This window comes from Lynx rufus, unplaced genomic scaffold (assembly GCF_022079265.1).
Source record: "Lynx rufus isolate CCGP_SWC_20201006 ecotype Redwood Valley unplaced genomic scaffold, mLynRuf1.p SCAF_4, whole genome shotgun sequence".
In the NCBI taxonomy this organism is placed as follows: Eukaryota; Metazoa; Chordata; class Mammalia; order Carnivora; family Felidae; genus Lynx; species Lynx rufus.
Window position 1 is genome coordinate 148,721,637 of NW_025814856.1, and position 20,720 is coordinate 148,742,356.

General features: G+C 52.8%; 1 protein-coding gene across 1 annotated transcript in view; it reads right to left on the minus strand.

The window, feature by feature from the left end:
* The window catches only part of PLXNA4 (plexin A4), a 178,573-nt gene that overhangs the window by 41,477 nt on the left and 116,376 nt on the right, over positions 1-20,720 (minus strand). Inside the window, exons 13-20 of the mRNA XM_047095252.1 lie at positions 18,474-18,591; positions 13,123-13,259; positions 11,780-11,944; positions 8,900-8,993; positions 8,208-8,447; positions 7,389-7,535; positions 6,494-6,728; positions 3,546-3,688 (exon numbers count right to left, since the gene is read on the minus strand). Of these exons, the coding sequence (XP_046951208.1) occupies positions 3,546-3,688; positions 6,494-6,728; positions 7,389-7,535; positions 8,208-8,447; positions 8,900-8,993; positions 11,780-11,944; positions 13,123-13,259; positions 18,474-18,591 (1,279 nt within the window). The remainder of the gene's footprint in view (positions 1-3,545; positions 3,689-6,493; positions 6,729-7,388; positions 7,536-8,207; positions 8,448-8,899; positions 8,994-11,779; positions 11,945-13,122; positions 13,260-18,473; positions 18,592-20,720) is intronic.

The window sequence follows — 20,720 nt, forward strand, 5'->3', positions numbered from 1 at the left end:
AGGCTAATGTGGGATGGTAAAAGTTGACTTCTGTCAATTAATTAGTGAGTTTAACAGAAATGAAGAGTCATATGTTCTGAGCATATACCCAAAAGACCAGGGGCGGGAGCTCCAGCAGGTACTTGTATACCCACGTTCTTAGCTGCATTATTCACAACAGACAAAAGGTGGAAGTGACCCTTGTGCCTACTGACAGATGGACGGATAAACAAAATGTGGTCTACGCACACAACGGACTATTGTTCAGCCTTAAAAAGAAAAGAAATTCTACCACATGCTACGATATGGATGAACCTTGAAAACATTCTGCTAAATGAAATAAACCGGTCCCCAAAGGACAAATCCTGTGTGTTTCCACTTACACGAGGGACGCTGAGCAGTCAAGTTCATAGAGACAGAAAATCGAATGGGGGTTTCTGAGGGAGGGCAAATGGGAAGTTAGTGTTTAGTGGGGAAGATGAAAACATCCTGGAGATGGATGGTGGGGATGGCTGGACCACAGTGGGAACGTACTTAATGGCCCCGAACATGTAAAAAATGGTTGAAATAGCAAACTTCATGTTATGCTTATTTTACCACCACTCAAACAAAGAAGAGCCACGTGCCCTGTGTGAAGCAGAGTGTACGTGACAGTGAGCTGTCCTGTGTGGGCTCCCACTCAGGAAGTTGGTGCAGGTGGCTGTAACTCCTTCGTGAGCAGGAGGGTGGGAGCTGCGAGTCTGTCCTCATGATAAAGGCAAAGAAGAGAGAAGACTCAGGTTGGAGGGGAAACTTGAACGTGCCAGATGAGGAGTAAGGCCGTGGTAGGGTATGATGTGATTTATACTGGGGCCGTCGGAACCGGGGCGGGGTATCTACCCAGAGAGCATCTCAGGTAGTTACAGCCCGGCAGGGCAGCTAGGGACTCCAACAGCTTTCAGCGAGAGGCTTGGTACAATTAAGAAGGGCAATGAGAGGGAATCATTTGTATTCTGGTCCTAGGTAAAGAGGGCTGCTGTAGACAGTGAAGCAGGTTGTGCACTGAACAACCCCAAAGGTGCTGCATATGAATGATGCCATCTGGAGCACTACAGTGTTCAACCTGCACAACTGCCCATGCGTTCCTGTAGGAGAAGGAGCCCTATAACTCTCCTGCCACCACCTCGGGCAGTCCTTGGGAACGTACTGCCCTAGTCTGTGTGTTAAACTCGTGCCAAGCCAGGCTTGAGAGTCTGAGAATCCCTGGAGATGCAAATGAATGTGGAAAGTGCGTACTCTTCCATGGACTAACACCCTAGTAGTTTGAAGCAGGTGAAAAATGAGGCTGGAAAAAGTATAAATGTAAGAGAAAAGTGAATGAGAATGAGAGAGGGGCATAGGCGTGAAGAGTGAGACCAAGGCAGAGAAGGACAGATATCGTATGATTTCACTCATATGCAGAATTTAAGAAACACAATAGATGAACATAAGGGAAGGGAAGCAAAAATAAGATAAACACAGAGAGGGAGACAAACAATAAGAAATACAGAGAACACACTGAGGGCGGCTGGTGGGGTGTTGGGTGGGGGGAGGGCTCAATGGCGATGTGCATTAAGGAGGGCGCTTGTTGGGATGAGCACTGAGGGTTGTATATAAGTAATGAATCACTAAATTCTATTCCTGAAATCATCATTACACTACATGTTAACTAACTTGGATTAAAAAAAAAAAAAGAATCAGATGCTCAACCAACTAAGCCACCCAGGCGCCCCCAAATGATATTTTTAAACAATTATTTGTTAACTTACCAGAGCCATATGTCAACTATAATACTTTATTTTGCTAGATCTAAGACCTATAGCCTTTTAAAATGTCAACTCACAGGTATGGTGCTTTAATTTCATAAACAATTGTGGATTTTATATGTCTTAGGCTATAGAGTGACTTCTTTCATTCACCAAATTGGTGCCACCTGGTGTTCTGGTATTAACGTCTATAAAATAAACACGGTTATTGCTCGAATGCAGCCTGTGTGGGGGGAGGGGGTTACAGAGATATGAACTGTAAACAAGTAAACACATTAATAAACAAGATAATATTCATTTAGAAAAAAGGGTGAGACCAAGAAAAGGAAGAGCGTATCATGATATAGCCGATGTTTTCATTTGTTTATACGACACACCTGTATACCTTATACGTGTCCACACAAGAGCAGATGTGCACACGGAGCAGAGGTGCGTTATCAGTGAGGACACAGAGCCTACCACCTACGGCCTTTGGAAGTGCCTCTTGGTATCTATCCACTGAGGAGCCGAGGGGACCCTCCTCCAGACAGAAGTGACTGTGCCCTCATTATAGAAGTGTGCACACGTGCGCACACACACACACACAGGCACACAATTTATTCAACAATTATGGAGAAATGCATATGGGCCCCAAAGTCCCTGGGGACTTGCTGTGTTTTCTGTAGAGACGCACAGCGTCTCCACCCCCTTGAACAACTGTGTAGATGTTCCCGCAGGGGTCGGTACCTGCAAACCCGTGCAACCCCCGAGCGAGGCGTCTGTTGTTATGTTATGCACGACATAAGTCTTGGAATTAGCCTTAATCTCTACTGTTGCTTTGCCTGGAGAGTTTTGATCCGTCCTAATAAGTATCCAGAGCCCGAAGGCACGACAGTGACGTGCAAAGACTCATCATTGGGAGCACAGACCCTGAAGTCTAACTGCAGGACTCAAATCCTGGTGCCACCCCCTCCCAGCTGCGTGGCCCCGGAGTTCTCTGTGCCTTTAGTTTTGCTGCCTCTCAAAGAAGCGCGACTTCTTCCGACTGCTTGTGAGATAGTAAATCCGCACACACGTATGAAGAAGTACTTACAACTGGACCGGGAGCTTAGTCGGCAGCCCGCTAACAGCGATTATGCCTTACGATTATTATTTTGCCCTGGTTTCCTCATTTATATTTTTCACTTTTCTCTGGTATTTATCTTGATAAGTCATCCGAAATCCCTTTCGGAACAAAGCACAGTATGAATATATGCATAAGCCAGATACTATGCTAGACAGGAAGTGATAAAATGTTCAAAAGATGAGGTCCTGCTGGTACAAAAGACAGTTATATTCTTATCATTCACGCTTCCACCCCCCCCTTCCCAGCACATCACTTATTTTTTCCACATGTATTTATTGAGCACCAACTATGTGGTGAAATCCCTTACATCATGGGAGTTTCCTAAACAGGAGTCCGTGAGCTCGTTACATTAGCTGCCAGATGTGTTGTTTTTGTGTATATGTACAGTTTTTCTTCAACTTCCATTCAATTCTCAAGGGCTCCATGACCCCTAGAACCCAAATCTACTCCCATCTCTGCTCAGATGGCTCCCTGGCTCGTCCCCATTTCCTCCCGAGGGACGGGCTGGCTGCCGTTGACAAGCAGGGGGTAGGGGGAAGCCTTGGGCAAGTCACATCCCCTCCCTGGCCTCAGCTTTCTCACCTCCCGATGAGGTGGCTGCATTTGCAGGTCACCGACACCTTTCTCTGCACTAGCACCTTGATGGGGAAGGCTTGGTTACGGGTCCTACTTCTCACCTCGAGGTCTCGGAGCACAGGATGGTCTTCAATCCCTGGGAACAGCACCCGCATGGTGTACGTTCTGTAATCCAGGAAGGGGATCCCAGCTCCGTCCAGGTCACTGGTCAGCTCATGGATGTCCGTCTGCAGCTCGGCAAAAGCTGGTACAAAGGGAAGCCCGTGAGACTGCTGGCTGGGGTGGGCCCCGAGTCTGAGGCTCAGAACCCCCACCCAGGCCTTTAGGAGACACGGGCAATAGGCTGCAGGTGTGCAGGAATAACGTGGGATGTTTTAAGTAGCTGGGGTGAATGATATAGGAAGGAGAGATAGAATGTGTCACAAGGAGGCTTGTCTTGGGCCAAATCCCTTCCAAAGCATGGGTGGGGGTGGCTGTCCACAGATTTGTCCTGCTGCTGGGGCCTGAATGGTTTTGGTTTACAGAATATGCTGGGGGGTAGGGGGGACGTCAAAGGACGGGGGAGGGAGGGGAGAGGTTCCAGTGGTGGAGGGTCTATTCCTAATTCTGCGTTTTATAGTGGGCTTTCTTATAAAAGTGAAAAACAATTTCTTCTGCAGTCCTAGTTCTGGGCCACACAGCTCACTGGAGCCTTCACACCACAAACCATCCAATGGGGCCAAGACGAAGGCTCTGCCACATTACTGTATTCCTTCTGGATAGATATGCAGGGTGTATCTTTGTCTTTCCTTCCTCAAGGTGATGCCACTCCACGGTGAATTATGGTCTGCATGTGGGCACTGCTGTCTGTGGAGGCAGCTCAGGCCTCCAGATGGTCATGGAGCTGCAAGACGCCCTTCCTTCCTGCCCCCAAGGAAGTCTAGCACACGGCCCAGGTGGTCACACAGCGCCAAAGCTGCGGCCACACTCTGTCCTGAGCACAGCCCTCCTCCCAGGCCACCCTCTGCCCCGGGATGGCCGTCAGAAATGTCCCCCTGCTCCGTCTTCCTCCAGGGCACACGCACACGTACTCGCGTGCATGCATGCGTGAGACACACGCACGTTCACAGACAACCAGCGTGGATTAACACAGCCAGTGGGCACCGATGAAACGATACTTCTTACGATTTCCATAAACACAAGAATGGGAAAACAGTATTCTGTGGGCTCTACTGATCACACGACACAAACACAACACGGCTGCCCCAGGCACTGTGGACGGGGGCCCCACTGCACCCCACAGTGCCAACTTGGGCCCACGGACCTTGGGTCTCCAGGCCTCGAGGCTTCTCATTTGCTTCTCATTTGACGGAATCGTGAGGACCCCACCCGGGCCCCTGGAGAGGCTGTTCCAGACCTCCCCTGCACTGCTCTCCGTCCGCACCCCCGGTCACACTGACACAGGGGGGGTGGGGGGGCCCTGCCAAGGCGAACGACTCCAAAGGCAGAGCAACCGTAACGCCTCCAAGTAGAACTCACACCAGTGTGTGTGCACACGTGTGCAGGAGGAGGACTCGGTAAGACGTCTGGCACGTGCTGTCACCGAAAGCACTGGTGAACATTCATGTATGTCCTGAGTGAGGAACGCGTGTGTGTTTGTGGGAATGTGTGCAATGTGTGCGTGGGCATTAGTGAGTGTGTGCGTGAGTGACCGTCTGGGTGTGTGTGCATGTCAGTGAGTTGCTGTGGCCGTGTAAGCACGCGTGTGTGTGTTTATGTCTCAAGAGGCCAGGCCGGCGCAGGGTCTGGGTTTGCGTGTGGGTGACGTCCCGGCTTACTCTCAAGTCTTTGGGGAGTCACCTTCCCCGAACCCAAGCTGCCCCTTACATGTTCCAGAGCCAGCTCTGGGCACCCCCGACGAATACTTCCATGGCGAATCTCCGTGTACTTTGCTCTACACCTCTCTCGTCTCACTCACGCAGGAGAGCTCTCTCCCGAGCCAGAAGCCAAGGTCCTCTCCTGGCGCCTCCGCTGACCCTCTTCGGCTGGACTCCCTGACTGCTAATTCCTCCTTCTCCAGAACTTTCTGAGAGGAACCTGGCTTCACATTCTCCTCTCTGCCCGCTCCCCGTTGGGGGTGCTCAGCTGGCGGAGAGGAGAAGGAGGGGGGTGGTTTTTTAATCTGTCTGCAGCTTTCCTTCAAGTCACTAAGCGCCTCCAACATTCAAAGCCTCGTGCCTGCCACACATAAAAGAGATTCTAATCACTACACCTAATTAGAGGGAAGAGTACATTGCGGAGAAAAAAATTAAGCAGCGTAAATATAATAAAAGGCAGTAATTAACAGTCCCACAAGGCAGATGCCAGTGTTGACAGCTAAGGATGTACTGAGGGGACGGGATGGGCCCACTTCCCCATCAGAGGGAGCTGCGGCTTCCCTAGTGGGGATGGGACAGCCCCAGGTACAGGCCGGATTGGCTCGGAGAATAAATCCACGGCAAAGAATCCACTCAGACCCTCCCAGGGTGACTCACGAAATGATATCATGATATCTGGCAGGCGACAAGAGTCTGACTCCTAAATTTCCTTCTTGGGTTTAGCGCAGCTGATTTCACATCATGGCGGTGTTGATAATTTTTAAACATACAGGCTGGGAAACCCTCTTCCTTCTACATCTCAAATCAGCCCTACAGCCGTACCTTCCTCCTCAAGGAAGGGAGCTGCAGGTTGCTGAATGTGTCATGTCAAGACACCCCAAGGTGTCCCCAACAGGAGAGCATAAAACCCCGGCGGCCAGGATTCTGAGCTGGAAACTGCTCTCACGGAGCTTAGGATGATCCCAGCCTGACCTGGGGAAAGAGGGGAAGGGGGCACCTGGAGGGAGGGGAGGGCGGCCTCGCCCGGGAAGGGGTGGGTCTGCTGGGATAAGGGATCTGTCTGGATACAGGCTCGGAGAGCAGAGTTAGACACCCGGCCCCCAGTGCGGCCTGCAGGTGCCCAGCCCGCTGCCCTGTGTGAGGCGCACGCGCACAGACTCGGGGCGGGGGGATGGTCCCCGGTCCTCCAGTACCTTCTTTGCACTCCAGGGCCACACGCGACTCCAGGTTGTCCATTTGCATCTGCAGCCGCTTCAGCGTGAGGTCACTTTCGCGGGACTTGCGTTTGTAGGCGATGAGGACGGCTACGATGAAGATGACCAGGAGGCCGCCTGCCACGGCGATGCTGACGATGGCGGGCAGGCTGAGCGGGCTGTCCGGGGCCACGTACACCATCCCCGGGGAGTACTCCATGCCACCGACTCGGGCCTGGGGGCACAGCACGCGAGAGGAAGCTGGGAGCGGGTACAGAGCACCCTGGGGAAGCAGCCCCGGGGCAGGATGAAGGAAAGGGCTCGAGGGAGGAAAACCGCCGCGGGTTGGAACAGAGGAGAGGGTGTGTGGGGGCCTGGGGATGGGTCCGGATGGCTCAGAGCAGGCCACCCCCGCAGACGGGAAGCTGCAAATTCCCTCAGCCGGGACTAATGTCGTCCATCTTCATAAGGAAACAGCCCACGACTGGGACCTAAAGAAGTCTGACACGTCTTCAATGACCGCTCCCTGAGATTCATTCCATCATAAGGATTGGAAGACTGAGGCAGAGCATATTATGGCCCTCCTGGGGCCAACAACGGTGCTCTCCTGGAAGGGTCTCTAGCCTGTAACAGGCCATGCAGCACATCCCTAGAGATGTTTTGCATGGCCTTTATTGTAGCACCAGCGTCAGGAAAGAATGACAATGCACAAGAAGGAGGTGGGAAGCATGACAGAGAGAAGGAACAAGGGGTGATGGGTGGCCACGAAGGAAGTTCCGAGCGGGCCAGAATCGCCTCCCGGAAAGCCCTGGCAGCCCAGCATGGAGCTAGTCCGCTCACACTCTCGCATCCCTAAGTGCCCGCCCCATCCAGATCGGGGCCCCGTCGGCCTCACCATCACTTTGTGCCTGCCGATGAGGTTGGGGGACTCGCAGAGCAGCTGCACATCCGACACCGTCACCGTGCACGGCTTCTCCCCAACCAGCACGGTGTAGTTCAGCTTCACATTACCCCCAGCCACCGGTGGGATCAGGTTCTTGCCCTGGAGGGACAGGAGAGCCTCGGTTCCCACCCCAGAGTCAGCATCATAGCTCCTGGCTGGCTGCCACGTCTCCCACCCAGAGGTCCCATCCTGCTGGCGAGCTGGTGGAGAGGCCACCTTCCACAACAAGTCCAAAAGCTTTGTGGCACATACACTGCCATTCCCCTTTCCTCGGTGGGGAGTCAGTGATCGGGGCACTCTTTTGAGCTCATCCGAGTGCAGCCTCAGAATCCCTCTCAACACAGAGCTACAGTCAATCGGTACCAATTGATTGAAATTGTCACAGGAGTTAAAATTAATTTGCTACCCATGCTCCAAAGAAACCCTATGCTGTGGTTTGCAAAGGGCTACACGGGAGGAAGCAGTGTGCGCCTTTGACCTCCCAGGTCCTGGACTCGGGGGACACAGGAAACCTGGGAGGCAGATGGCCAGGATGGGTCCAGCTGCCCCGATCAGGTCTCTACGGCCTGTAAAGAGAGTTCGCCTCCCAATACAAACTCGGAGGCAGTGTTTTCCACGCTCTGGACTATGACACAACCTCCGCTAGGGACGGCGGTCATGAAATTGGGCCGGAGCCCATGACTTCTGGCCTTTCTCTGGCACTTGAAAAGCATCCCCATTCCATGCAGCAGCCTCCCGGCTTCCCACCTCCCGCCCACCACCTCACTCTACCTTCAGGATGATGGGAGTGCCAGGCTTGAGCTCCAGGACTCCTGAGGGCCCGAAGGCCTCAAACACGGGGTTGGGATAGTAGGTGAAGTTGGTCTTGTTGAGGATTAGCAGGGACTGGACGTTGTCCAGGATGAAGCCAAACTCCTCAGGCCTCTCGGTCAGGTCAGACTGGTGGTCGGGCCCCAGAGCGAGGGCCGGAGCCTGGCAGGTCATCTCAGTGGCGTTCAGGACCTCACAGAGCTGGAGGAGCCAGAAAGGGGGACTTATGCAGCGCCTGAACCCATAGAGCCCCAACACACCCACCAGGGTCCCCCCAGTGCCATCAAACAGCATGGTGCTGACCTGGGCCGCCACCCCTCCGCAGCCACGACCACACAACCTGGGCACTCAAGCAGTAGACTCTGCAGTGACATCTAGATCTGCTTTGTCCACAGCGGGTGTGGCAGTGACTAGGGGATCTCTAAGCTAAGGGGCAGCACCGGAGGTCTGAAAGGTGGAGGAATGAGGATATGAAACCCCAGAACCCCCAGAAGTGACTGCTCTTCCGTGCCTGTACCCCAAGGTATGAAAATGCCCTCATGTCTGCTCCCTCATCCCATCGTCCCAGTGCTCCAGGGTGTCTGGGTCCCGTCGGGACATGTTGAGTGGTGCTCATGCTTCCTGCCCATGTTCCCTGCCCACCCTGGACTCACATTGATGTGCTCCTTCCCTCCATGCTTGGCACGGATCTGGGGATTCTGTATGAGGTCCAGGTGAGTCCCCCATACGGCGATGGGTGTGTTTCCACTGCCCGGGGAAGAAAGGAGGAGGCGTGTCAACACGGGGATAGGAATAGCAAAGGCACTTGAAGATGATGATGATGATCAATCAGGCTGAGCTCTGACATTAAAGACAATGATAGCCAGGAGGCGTGATAATGTTCACGGGGACAATGATGACAAACTGACTGAATAATGATAAGGATGAGCTCTCAGCAGCCAAGGGGACGACAGTGATACCCAGATGTCTGCGGCTGTCCAGCACTGGGCTCATCGAGAGCTTGGACACCCGTGGAGGCTCTGAAGCCTCCTGACTGGAGCCAGATGTTTCTCCGCAGCCCCTGGTGTGTCTGCCCCAGCCCTCACCGATCTCAGGGAGATTTTCACACTAGCCTTGGCCTAATGAGAGCCTTGCTCCAAGACGCCCCCCACCAGACCCTCCAGGGTCTGAGCACTGTCTCCTCCCCAGAAATTACTACAATTTCATCCGCAACAGTTACAAGCTTGGCGAATAAAGAATCTCTGTCACCCACATTCATTTCTACCTCTCTATGCATCTGCTCATCTCTGCACTCCCAGTTATTCCCTGGCTTCCTCTCGCCCTCCACCTGCCCCTCCTGCTCCCTCTCCCTCCCCCCCAACACGTGCACACACACACAAGCATGCGCCTACACACACATGCACATGCATGCTGGGAGATTCCTGTAAAACCCAGACGGGCTCTTCTGCCCATGGCGGTGTTCCACAAAGGGATTCTGCTATCTGGCCATCTCCCAATCTTCTCCATCACCAATTCAACACGCGTTTACCAACGGACCCGCCCCCCATCACTGATCCTTAGTAGCCCAGACTCTTGGGAACAGTCTGAAGCCTCACTCTGCAGAGCCCCACCCCATCGGAGAATTTGTTCACTGCAGCAAAAACTCTAGGGCCGGCTGGCAGGCCCCAAACCTCCAACCTCCCTCTTGTTATGAACGTGACACAGGGTCCACTACTGAGCGCCAGGAAGGACAACACCTCTACTTCTGTGACAATGACATGAGGGAGAGCTGAATTAACCCAGACTGTGAATTCCTTAGGGAGATGTAGAGTTTGTCTAGGCAAAGGGCTACACCAACTTTCCGGGGCCTCGGGGGGCAAATCCCAGAATAGCTTTCTACAGACTATTTCCCCCCTCTTTGTGCCTCATATTCATCTACTTTAAAATCACGGCTAAAGCTTATAAAGTTTGGGTCTTAGGAGGTAACTGCTGAGGACAACCACATCTAATCTCAGCAAAGGCTGCCTTTCGTGGCTGTAAGGCGGGGGGTGGCAAACTTTTCTGGAAAGGGCCAGAGAGTAAATATTTTAGGCTTCCCAGGCCATATGGTCTGTTGCAATTACTCATCTCTGCTGTTGTGTTGAGAAAGCAGCTACAGACAAAACATATATGAATGAGCATGGCTGTGTTCCAATAAAACTTTATTTATAAAAGGAGGCAGATGGCCAGATCTGGCCCCCAGGTTGGAGGTTGCTCAACCCCAGTTTAAAAGATTGTTCTCTGTACTGGACTTGTCCTTGACCCCCGCTTCAGCCAGGGAGACCACATCTCTATGCGTTCCCCCTTTCCCTGATGCCAGATGTCCTCTAGAACTGAAGCCCACGGTGCGGAGGGCTAAGGACTGGGTGAGGGGCAGTGGGAGAGAGCTGGGCCAGGCACTGCACTGTGCGTATGTGTTCTGCTTACCCCTCCCAGTGCCCCAGGAGGGAGCTGATGGAGGAGAAACCATGAGCCCAGAGAAGTCAAGTAACCTTTAAGGTGATTGGTTATTTTGGCTGGTTAGAAGCAGAGCTGGGCTGGGCCCACTCCTTCTGACCCCAAGGCCTGTTCCATTCCACCTCAGCCCCTGACCCAGCAGTTTCCCAAAGGTCAGCAGGGCCCTTGGTGTCAGGATGCCCTTAGCATCGCCTTCCCATTACAATGTATCCCCCAGGGACTGGAACAGTGCTCCCTCCCTGAAGGGAGATGCCACACTCCACAGCCCCACCAAGCGGGGACTGGGAGGGTCCCTAGGGATCCTGGAGTTTCCAAAGCCCCCTGGGAATCTCTCCAGAGGGGAGGCCGGGAAGTTACGCAGCTGGTACAAGTCAGCTTGCGAATGGCTGCGTGAGAGGTGGCCTTAGAGGGTGTTGCTGTAACAGCACATACCTGGCTCCCTCCTAGGACATGCGCTCTCTATACTTGTTTTGGGCCCCCGGGAAAAGAGCAGGGAACAAGATCTACTCCCTGCCCTTGAGGAGTTTGCAATAGAGGGAAGGTCGAAGCAAGCAGACAACTCGGGGTCATGACAGAGCAGGACAGAGGAATGGCAGGATGCTACAGAAGCCCAGAGGACAGACATCTGAATTGCACCCTGGTGGTCGGGGCACGTTTTTGTTCAAGAGCAGGCCAAGAAGAAGTTGGATCTGATCTCTTTCTCCTGCATCCCTCAGCAGGATTGGAATTATCGCCCATATTTGCCAGAAGGGAGGTTCCGGGGAAGAGGACTGGCACCCCCTCAGCAGTCACTATGACGGGATCATTTCCTCCGGGTGTACCCACCAATGCTCAGATTAGGGGTCACGGGCTCTTGCCGGTCAGAGCTTGGCCTCAGGGGCCGGGTCCCATTCAGAGGTGCTCTCGGTGGAAGGAGGGCGCCCTGGGAGGAAGGTCTGATTTGGGGGGTGCTCTGAGTCAACCCCGACTCATCAGTCCTCAAAGCAGAACTGGGCCCCAGAACTGTCCTTGGCTCTTGAGAGTTGAGGAAGGAAAATTGAGGTCAGGGCTGCCCCTACCTGACTATGCTCCACTCTGGCTCGATCCGCACGATGGTGGGGTCCTCCACATACTGGAAGAACAGGTCCTGGTGGATGCTGGCCTTGTCCACTTGCACCATCACCTTCATTTCTAGCACTTCATCTGAGGATGTGGTGTTGCAGACGATGTAGGACGGAGAGCGTCTGCAGGGAGGGCAGACATGGAGCTGGGCTCCGGGTGTTGATGGGGACAGGGGTCCGGGTCAGGGCCCTCCCACCCCTCCCTGTTCGTCAGGCTCCTCAGAGGCAATAAGTCAGCGCTGCCTCAGATATAAAGCTCCAGGCACTACTGCAAAGACTTGACCTAACGGTAGACAGGTTCCTCTGAGCCCTCTTTTCAACAAGGCCTTATCCTTGGGCCCTGTCCTGGGCCTGTCAAGCCCCGTTTTTAGCAAGAATCCTGCTAAGTCAAAACTCCCGACCCCCCTCCAGTTGATACCTGAGTACCCTGGGCTGCCTTGGGCAAGAATCCTGTTAAGTCCGTTTAGCAAGAATCTCCCTATTCCTATTCATCTTAGTAACTTGCCATCACTGACCCCCTCACTATGCTGCTTGGCTATAAATCCCCCCATGTCTTTGCCGTATTTGGAGTCAAACCTGATTTCTTTCCTTCCCCCTTGTGATACTCTTGGTGCCTATTACAATAATCCTGAGTGAACTCTTCCTTACCATTTTAGCAAGTGTCAGAACAGTTTTTTCTTGATCACTGGCCTGACTTCAGATCTGTCACAGCCCTCAGCAGAGTTCTGTCCCAGGAAAACCTCTCCTGCAGAATGTCACGTCCCCACCAAATCTGAGTCCTGCATCAGAAGAACCTCCCACCTCCCTCCTATATACCCCAGGCTCCTGGCTTACAGAAGGTGTGCCCTTTTGGGCCTGGATGGTGGAATCAGTGGGGGAGAAAGTCGGCTGCCCTTGGAGGTTGAACCTCAGCCAGCTGGGGTAGGGGCCCCTAGCAGATTTCGGCAGGCCTGGCGGGCTCTGCAGCCGCTGGAGAGAGGCTAGCCTGCAGGCAGGGGCTCTAGATTCCCCAGGGAGTCCTGCGGAACCGGAGGGTTCTGCACAGCGGTTGGTATAGGGGCACAAAGGCTAAATGGTGGGCAGCAGCATGAATGGGGTGCCTGGCAGTTCTCCAGACTGAGGCAAAAACATCCACAGCCAGTTCGGCCCATCAAATCCTCCCTCAAAGAGAAAGGCCACTTTCTCAGGGAAGAGAAGGCACTTCTAGGAGGTTAGCCCTGGTCGTCTGCTGCCCTGAGGCTGCCCCACCGGCCCCACCCACTGGGCTGCGGGCCCCTGAGGCCTGCCTTGAGCTGAGTTACCTGTGGAAGAGGCAAGGCTGCTTCCCGAACATCACCACCACATTGCTGCCCGCGTTCAGGTTGGTGCCCGTGATGGTCACTTGGGTGCCCCCCGACATGGGCCCCCGTTTGGGCTTCAGGTCCGAGAGAGTCAGCGTCTGTGCAGGAAAGGATCTGGCCTGAGACACAACTGGGGCAGGGTCTGAAGAGAGGCAGCACCCCGCTCCCCGGAGCTGCCTTCTGGAATCCTCAGTAACGGTGGCCTCCCAAAGAGCCCATGAAGATTTTATTACGCTTGTGTGGGAAAGCGACGTTCTGGACCCTGAGAGCTTACACCTCTATATTCATAACAGTAGTAACAGCTGCTATGTGCTGACGTTTTAACTGGCACGCTTTATATCTTCATCCATCTCTATATAATTTATTTGCTCAGTCAATTCTACAAGGTGGGTATTATTACCTATTTTACAGAAAAAAATCAGAGATGTTAAGTAAAGTTCCCGAGGTCACACAGCTAACAAGTGGCACATCTGAGATCTGACTCCAGAGCTCTGGTTCTCCACCACCTCTCCAGTCTCGGGTGCTTCTGGGAAGGTGACCTGTTCCTTCCACGGGCCTGTTAAGAGAGCTGTCCAAACGCTCAGAGACCTGAGCGATGGGTGGTGAGGGCCCCAGGGAAACCCAGGGGGAGGAGTGAAGAAGGGTCAGGGATGGAGTGAGGATGGGGAGGGGGCACCTGTGAGCTGAGGATTTGGAGTTGTGCTCTGCTCTTTCATTAGCATTTTAATGGAAAAAAACTTTCCTCAGTCCCAGGTGAGAAGCCCGTATCTGCATTTAAATGAAGATTTCGCTCTCCCCTGCCCCTTAAAGAATTCTGCACCAAAAGTTGAACCTACTGGGCTCCCAGCCCGCAGGCGACCTCCCCGGGAGAGGCCTCACTAACACCTCGGGAGGAGGGGAGAAGCCCCAGTGAGGCTGGCAGGTATGCGGGCGGGGGGGGGGGGCGCGGGGACACTTGCCCACCGCCCAGTGTCCGCCCCACACGTGGGGCCCATCTGCCCACCGGGTCCCTGCAGATCTCGAGCCCCTGGCACCCACAATGCTAGGGAACCCCTCATTCTGGAGCTGCTGCTGGCTCAAATGGAGACTGGGACACAGGTGGGGTGAGGCTGTGGAAAGAGTGGAGAACAGCTCTGCCCAGATCATGCTGTGGGACTCCGGACAAACCATGTAACCTCTCTGATCACAAAATCAGGGAGCTGGATCAAAACATAGTTATCTCAAAGGGGCCTGCCGGTTTTCCGGTTCTGTAACTTGCAGTCACCTCCCCCACATGGTGCCTTTGTCCCACTGTCTGGAAGGGAAAGAGGGCGCTGTCTGTGCGAGGCAAGGGGGGGCCTGGAGATAAAGTAAAAAAACAGGCAGGTTAAGACAGATGGGGGTGGCAGCAACATGGGAAGAAGAGGCTCTCTGGCAGCCTGTGGGTGGGGTTCTAGAAGGGGTGGAAGGGAGTAATCCTTGTTGGCTCTGCAGTGGCGGGCTGGGGGCGGGGGTGAGGAGTGGATGATACTGAGACATGTTTTAAAGTTGTGAGAAACTATTAATTATTCAAGCCATGCTTCATAAATATTTCACGGCGGGTTTGCACGGGAAATCAAATTCTGTATTACTTGCCACCCCTTCACTTGGCTCCTGGATGGAGGTAGGGAAGGGAAAGATTCCCTCCGTGGAGATCTCTAGGGACAGAACGGGTGACGAGACCAAGGATGCTGATCCCTTGGCCTTGGCGGTCGGGTTTTGGCTTTTGGGTGAATAAACCCACACATCAGAGTCTGGCCTGATTTGTGGAGGGAAACTGAATCAGACTCAAACCTTACTCCCAATCTCAGCACAGAGAAGGGGGCTCCCCAGCATGCCCCAGGTCCTGAGAGGCATCCCTGAAGAAGAGGCTCCCCCGCGTGCCCCATGTCTCCGGAGGACCCCTGGGAAGGGGTTCCCGAGCTGTCCCAGGACCCCAGAGGAGTCACGGGCTTCTCTGTGGGGCCCAAGTAGGGCCACCTGCAAGCTGCCTAGCTGTGTGGGGAGGCTATGAGGGCTCCAAGATGCTGGAGAGAGGGTCACTCTGTCTCTTCCCACCTCTCAGTTGAGACTCATGGGAACCTCTGCCCCTCATTCCCTCCCTGGACCCTGAGGAGTTCTGGGGGTAGCCTCAATGACTGGGCCCTTAAATGCACAGGAGGGACGGGGGAGGAGACCGAGCTCCCCAGCATCATTCCCCTCCCTGAACATCTTCCCCAGTGGACACGTGGCATCAGCACAGTCCCTCACAAACCGCCAAGTCCCAGGGCCCCACTGGGCCGGTGCATTCTTGCCTTGTGGCAACAGCTCTTTTGTTTACTGACTTCTCTTTCTGTCCCAACCTCTTCCCTTGCCATCGACCCCCTTCCTTCTCCCTCCCTTCTTTTCCCATCTTTAGGTGCACTCCTATCTTATGCCGGGAACAGCTTCCCACTACTCGAGATCCACACGGAACATCCTATCCTGCCTTTCCATCCAGTTTCTTCCATGAAGCCTCACCTTGATGCCCTGCATCTAACCACATCCTGCTCTGGGGCAGAAACTGTCATGCAGGCAAGACTGACCTTACCTGAGAGCCGAAGGGGCTTTTGAATGTTTACAACATAGGCTCCTTGTAAGAATTAAGCCTGGAACCGGATATCAACGGGCACACAGCAGCTGTTCTACAAACATTGTTTCTCCTAGGCCAGTGGCCCTCAGGCTGGGCTGAGTTGGAATCTCCCGGAGAGTTTTGTGCCCCACCTGTAGTGTGTGATTTAGCTCAGGGGGGCTCTGGAGCATTTTGTTTGAAGCTCCTTGGGAGAGTCCAACATGTAGGAAGGTTTAGAACTGTCTAAGCACCATGGGGGCTAACAAAGAAATAAACAGTCGGGGATTCATCTCCAAAGACTTACTGGTCTGACAGAGGGAGCAGGGGCTCCAAGAGGCAACACGGAGTGTCATGCAGGCAGATGCCATGGAATCCCCAGTAAGCCAGTTTCCATGGGTGCTGTGGGCTGGGTATTCGGAGAAGGTGTGGAGTGGCTCACAAGCAGGGCTTGGAGGATTGAGGATTCTCTCCCCCTCTCTGTCTCTCTCCTTCTCTCTGTCTGCCCCTCGCTCACTTGCGCCCTCTCTTTCTCTCTCCCTCTAAAAAATAAACAATACATAAAACAAACTGCAGGGCAGGTGACTGGCTGACCAGCGCTTGCTTTGGCCAGGTAATTTCTGAGCTGGATTTTGTGCCCAAGTTTGGCATCCATGCCACACCTCTAAACACTTGGGGAGCACTGTCTCCGTCTCTGCCTCAGTTGTCTGAGTCTCCCTCTCAGTATCTCGACTCTGCTGGATTAACAACTTCTGGGTATATACATACAGATAACGTACGGTATAGATGCCCTCTCTCCATACACAACACACACACACACACACACACACACACACACACATTTATCGCTGATTGCCTTCACGTGTGTTGGGTTTCCCTTGGCAACTTCCTCAAATCCTTTCAGAAGAAGGTGGGGGTACAGATCCTAAAGAGCCAGGTAAACCTACGCATCCATTAAACCCATCCATTACACATGCGTGTTCTTCTACGTGAGCTCCTGCGTGTGCAGTGAGAGCCAACTGTGTTTAGAAGGAGGGGAGGTTTTCAGGAGTAGAGGGGGAGCAGAGAGCACGGGCGCCGGCTGGAGGGGCGTCTGATGCACACGTCTCCATTCCCATCTGCACGTACGCCATACCTCTCCTTCTAGACCTCAGGCCCCCGAGGGATGGACTGTGCCCGGTCTGGGTCATCACTGTAACCCCCACAAGCCGGGGCCACCGAATTAAATTATGAAATTCAACCAATTAAGCAAATATTTATCAAACAATTTCATGAGAAGGATCCTGCCAGGTGGTGCTAAAGAGTTGTCAGCTGAATGGAGAAAGAAGGAGGAGGGGGAGGGAGGCAGATGAAAGAGGAGGGAGGAAGGGGCGGAGGGTGGAAAGTGGGCTCCCCTGGACTGTTCTGGAGCATTTGATGCCCATCCATCACTTCAGGCTTCCAGCTTCCAAAAGCAGCTTAGAATAATGAGGAAACTACCCCATCACGGCTGTCATTAACCCGAGAATCAACCGGATGGCAAAACTTTGAAAATGAGGCAGCGTGAGAGGCAACAGAGATGCCCATGCCTCCCGCACACCTGCCGGACATGACAAGGCTGAGAGGTCCCGAGAGCCCCAAGCCCGCAGAGCCCCTCACCAGGGGCCGCCTCTGCAGGGCCAGGGAGGGTCCTGGCTGGAGGGGATGTGGAGGTCAGGGTGAGGTCTGGAGACAAGCCCTGGGAAAGGAAGGTGGGGTAGGGGTGCAGGTGAGGTGGGGATTGGGGTGGGGTTAAGGAGGTCATGGGACGGGGTGTTGGTGAAGTGGGGGTTGGGTAAAGAAGGTCATGAGATGGGGTGCTGGTGAGGTGGGGGTTGGGTTAAGGAGGTCATGGGAAGGGGTGCTGGTGAGGTGGGGGTTGGCTAAAGAAGGTCATGAGATGGGGTGCTGGTGAGGTGGGGGTTGAGGTGGAGTTAAGGAGGTCATGGGACAGGGTGCTGGTGAGGTGGGGGTTGGGTAAAGAAGGTCATGAGATGGGGTGCTGGTGAGGTGGGGGTTGGGTTAAGAAGGTCATGAGATGGGGTGCTGGTGAGGTGGGGGTTGGGGTGGGATTAAGGAGGTCATGGGAAGGGGTGCTGGTGAGGTGGGGCTTGGGGTGGGGTTAAGGAGGTCATGGGAAGGGGTGCTGGTGAGGGGGGAAGGCAGAATGAATGTGGGTTCTGGGATAGAAATGACAGGTGCCTGTGTACAAGGAGAGGGCAGGCCATAGTAGAAACACCGGCTGCCACAGAACCCGTACAAGAAATGAGAGAGGTGACACAGCCATTTTGTGTAATTTTCACAACAATACCATGGGGTAGATGTAAGTATTATCACCCCCGTTTTAGAAATGAAGACACTGAGGCACAGGAAGGTTAAAGAACTCACCCAAGTTTGCCCAGCGAGTAGGTAGCAGAGCCAGGGCTCAAACCCCAGCCTGGCCACGCTGCCACTGGGCCAGCTGGGGGCCCTGGGCCTGGGAGCCACAGCAGCTCCCCTGGGGCCGGGCCAGCCACCGCAGGTTTGGATTGGGACCCAGCCTTTCAGATTTAGAGGGCTGTGCTCTCACACTGCCAGACAGACTCCCACAAGCAGCCTGGAGTCTGCCCACAGAGGTCTAGCCGGGCAACAACCATGGTCACGAGGTCTGTAGCCTGTGCTGGTCAGGTCACCGACGGATGGGACTCACCATGAAGTAATAGAGTTGTGAGGACCGGGCCATGAACTCGGGCCGACACACGGCCACACAGATCTCCACGAAGCCTGCGTGCTGGCTCGGCTTGGCCTCTCCCATCTCACACACGATCCTGCAGAGAGGAGAGGACAGACCCTGTGGTCACAGGACTCCCAGATGTGACCCCTGGGCCCCATACCTACCCAGGCCTTTCCTCTGCAGTAGGATCTCAGGGGTGGGCAGGGGAGGAGGAGGGGAAAGACACCCGATTCTTCCTTGCGAGGCTCCCTTTTGGTTCTCAGGAAATGAGGAAATACAACCTACAGGGGTCTCCTTGGAGACCCTTGGAAAGTGAGGAGCCTAGGGGAGGGTCCCTGTGTCCTGACCCTAGACACCCACTCCCTCGTTCAGGAATTGTCCACTGAATTGTGAATCAGAGGGTGGGAAATGTTTCAGCCAAATAGCACAGGGAACACCGCTGGTGTGGCCCAGAGAGGTAGTGACCTTCCCAAGGGCCCACAGCATGTCAGACAGGGACCCTGGAGCAGACTTAATTAAAATTTTCAGACCCTCACACAGGGGCACTTCATTCCCACTGCATGGACTGCCTCAGTGGAGTATTTTCTGCCCCCTCGGTGCCAGCTGGCCACTTGGCTGGATGGAGAGACTCGTGCTTGGGGGGAGGGGGAAGGATGGAGGAGAGTCACACATTTGTCCCTTTTAAAAATGCTCATTGTTTTAATTACAAAATTTGTTCATACCCCTCAAAAACAGAAGTGCGACAGTAAAATTAAATGTCCCTTTTTCACTCCTAATCTCTCATAAAAGCTTGGTGTATATGTATATATCCTCATAGACCTTTCTCTAGACCTATGCAAACACACATAGTGTGTGTGTGCATACACACACACACACACACACACACACACAAGATCAATATATAATTAAGATCTCTATTTTACAAATGAAGAAACTGAGGCACAGAAAAAGTTAGGCAACTTGCCCGAATATATATATTTGCAAATATACACACACACGTGTGTGTGTGTGTGTGTATAATGTGTGATATCACACACACACATAAACATTAGTGTTATGTACATACACATGAACAATTATATACAAACATACAAATATAAACACACACAGGATTTTTAAAATAAAAGTGAAACATGGCTCTCCACCGTTCCAAGCTCATCTTGTGCTACTCAGAGACACAGCGTGGATTTGCCTCGTGTCAGGCACAGCCCTCCTGTATTCTTCCTGACAGCTTCATTGCACTTCATACTATGGCTGCACCATTATTTATTTAACTATCCTCCTCCTGATGTACATTTAACTTATCCTGATTTTTCTCCTACTCCACATAACCCTGCAAAATGAACCAACTTTTTACACATACGTCCCGAAGCATTGCACATTTATTAGAATAAATCTCTGAGGAGGGAGCTTGCGGGGTCGTTGTTTAGGCATTTAATGTTTGATAGGTAGAAGAAAATAATGGTCCAAAAGGGTTGTTACCAATTTGCACTTCTGTCAAAAGCAACAGAGGGAGATTCTTTCACTCTTTTTCCAAAGCTAGATATTATCAATCCTTTGACAGTTTTTCCAATGTAATAGGGAAAAAAGATCTCCTTTTTGTTTTCATTGTTATTTCCCTGATTACCAGTCATGTAGATAGTTTCAAGCATGTGTGTGTGGCTGTAAAAAATCTTAGATAGCCTTTCCTTTGATTTGTCTGAAGCTGTCTCCTTATATTGCTAATGGATTGTCTTTTTGTGGGAGCTTCTGAATGAGCAGTATTAACTTTTGTCTGTAGTAAGTATTGCAATTATTCTCTCTTAGCCTGTCATCTGTCTTTCAACTTTGTTTGTAATGTCTTTTGCTCCACTAACATTTAAAAGTATCTGTGGTAAAAACTGCTCCTTCTTTTACTTTGTGGCTTCCAGGTTCTGTGTCTGTCTTAAAAAGAACTTCTGGGTGAGAGTCCAGTAAAAAGATAAGCCTTTCTGTCCAGATAGCATACCTGGCACACGTCCAGTGTAAAGAAAAGATAGAAAGTATATGAAAACACTTGCCGTACATATACCTCCTCCCACCCCATTTCAACCATCCAGAAGTATCTGCTGTCAGCATTTTGATGTACATGTTTTCAGTCTTCTTTATCTTTTATAGAATTAATTAGAAACTCTAGTCTGCTTGGTAAATGATGTTCTCACTAATACACCTTGAGTATACACCTGGTCATGATTCTTCTGTAAT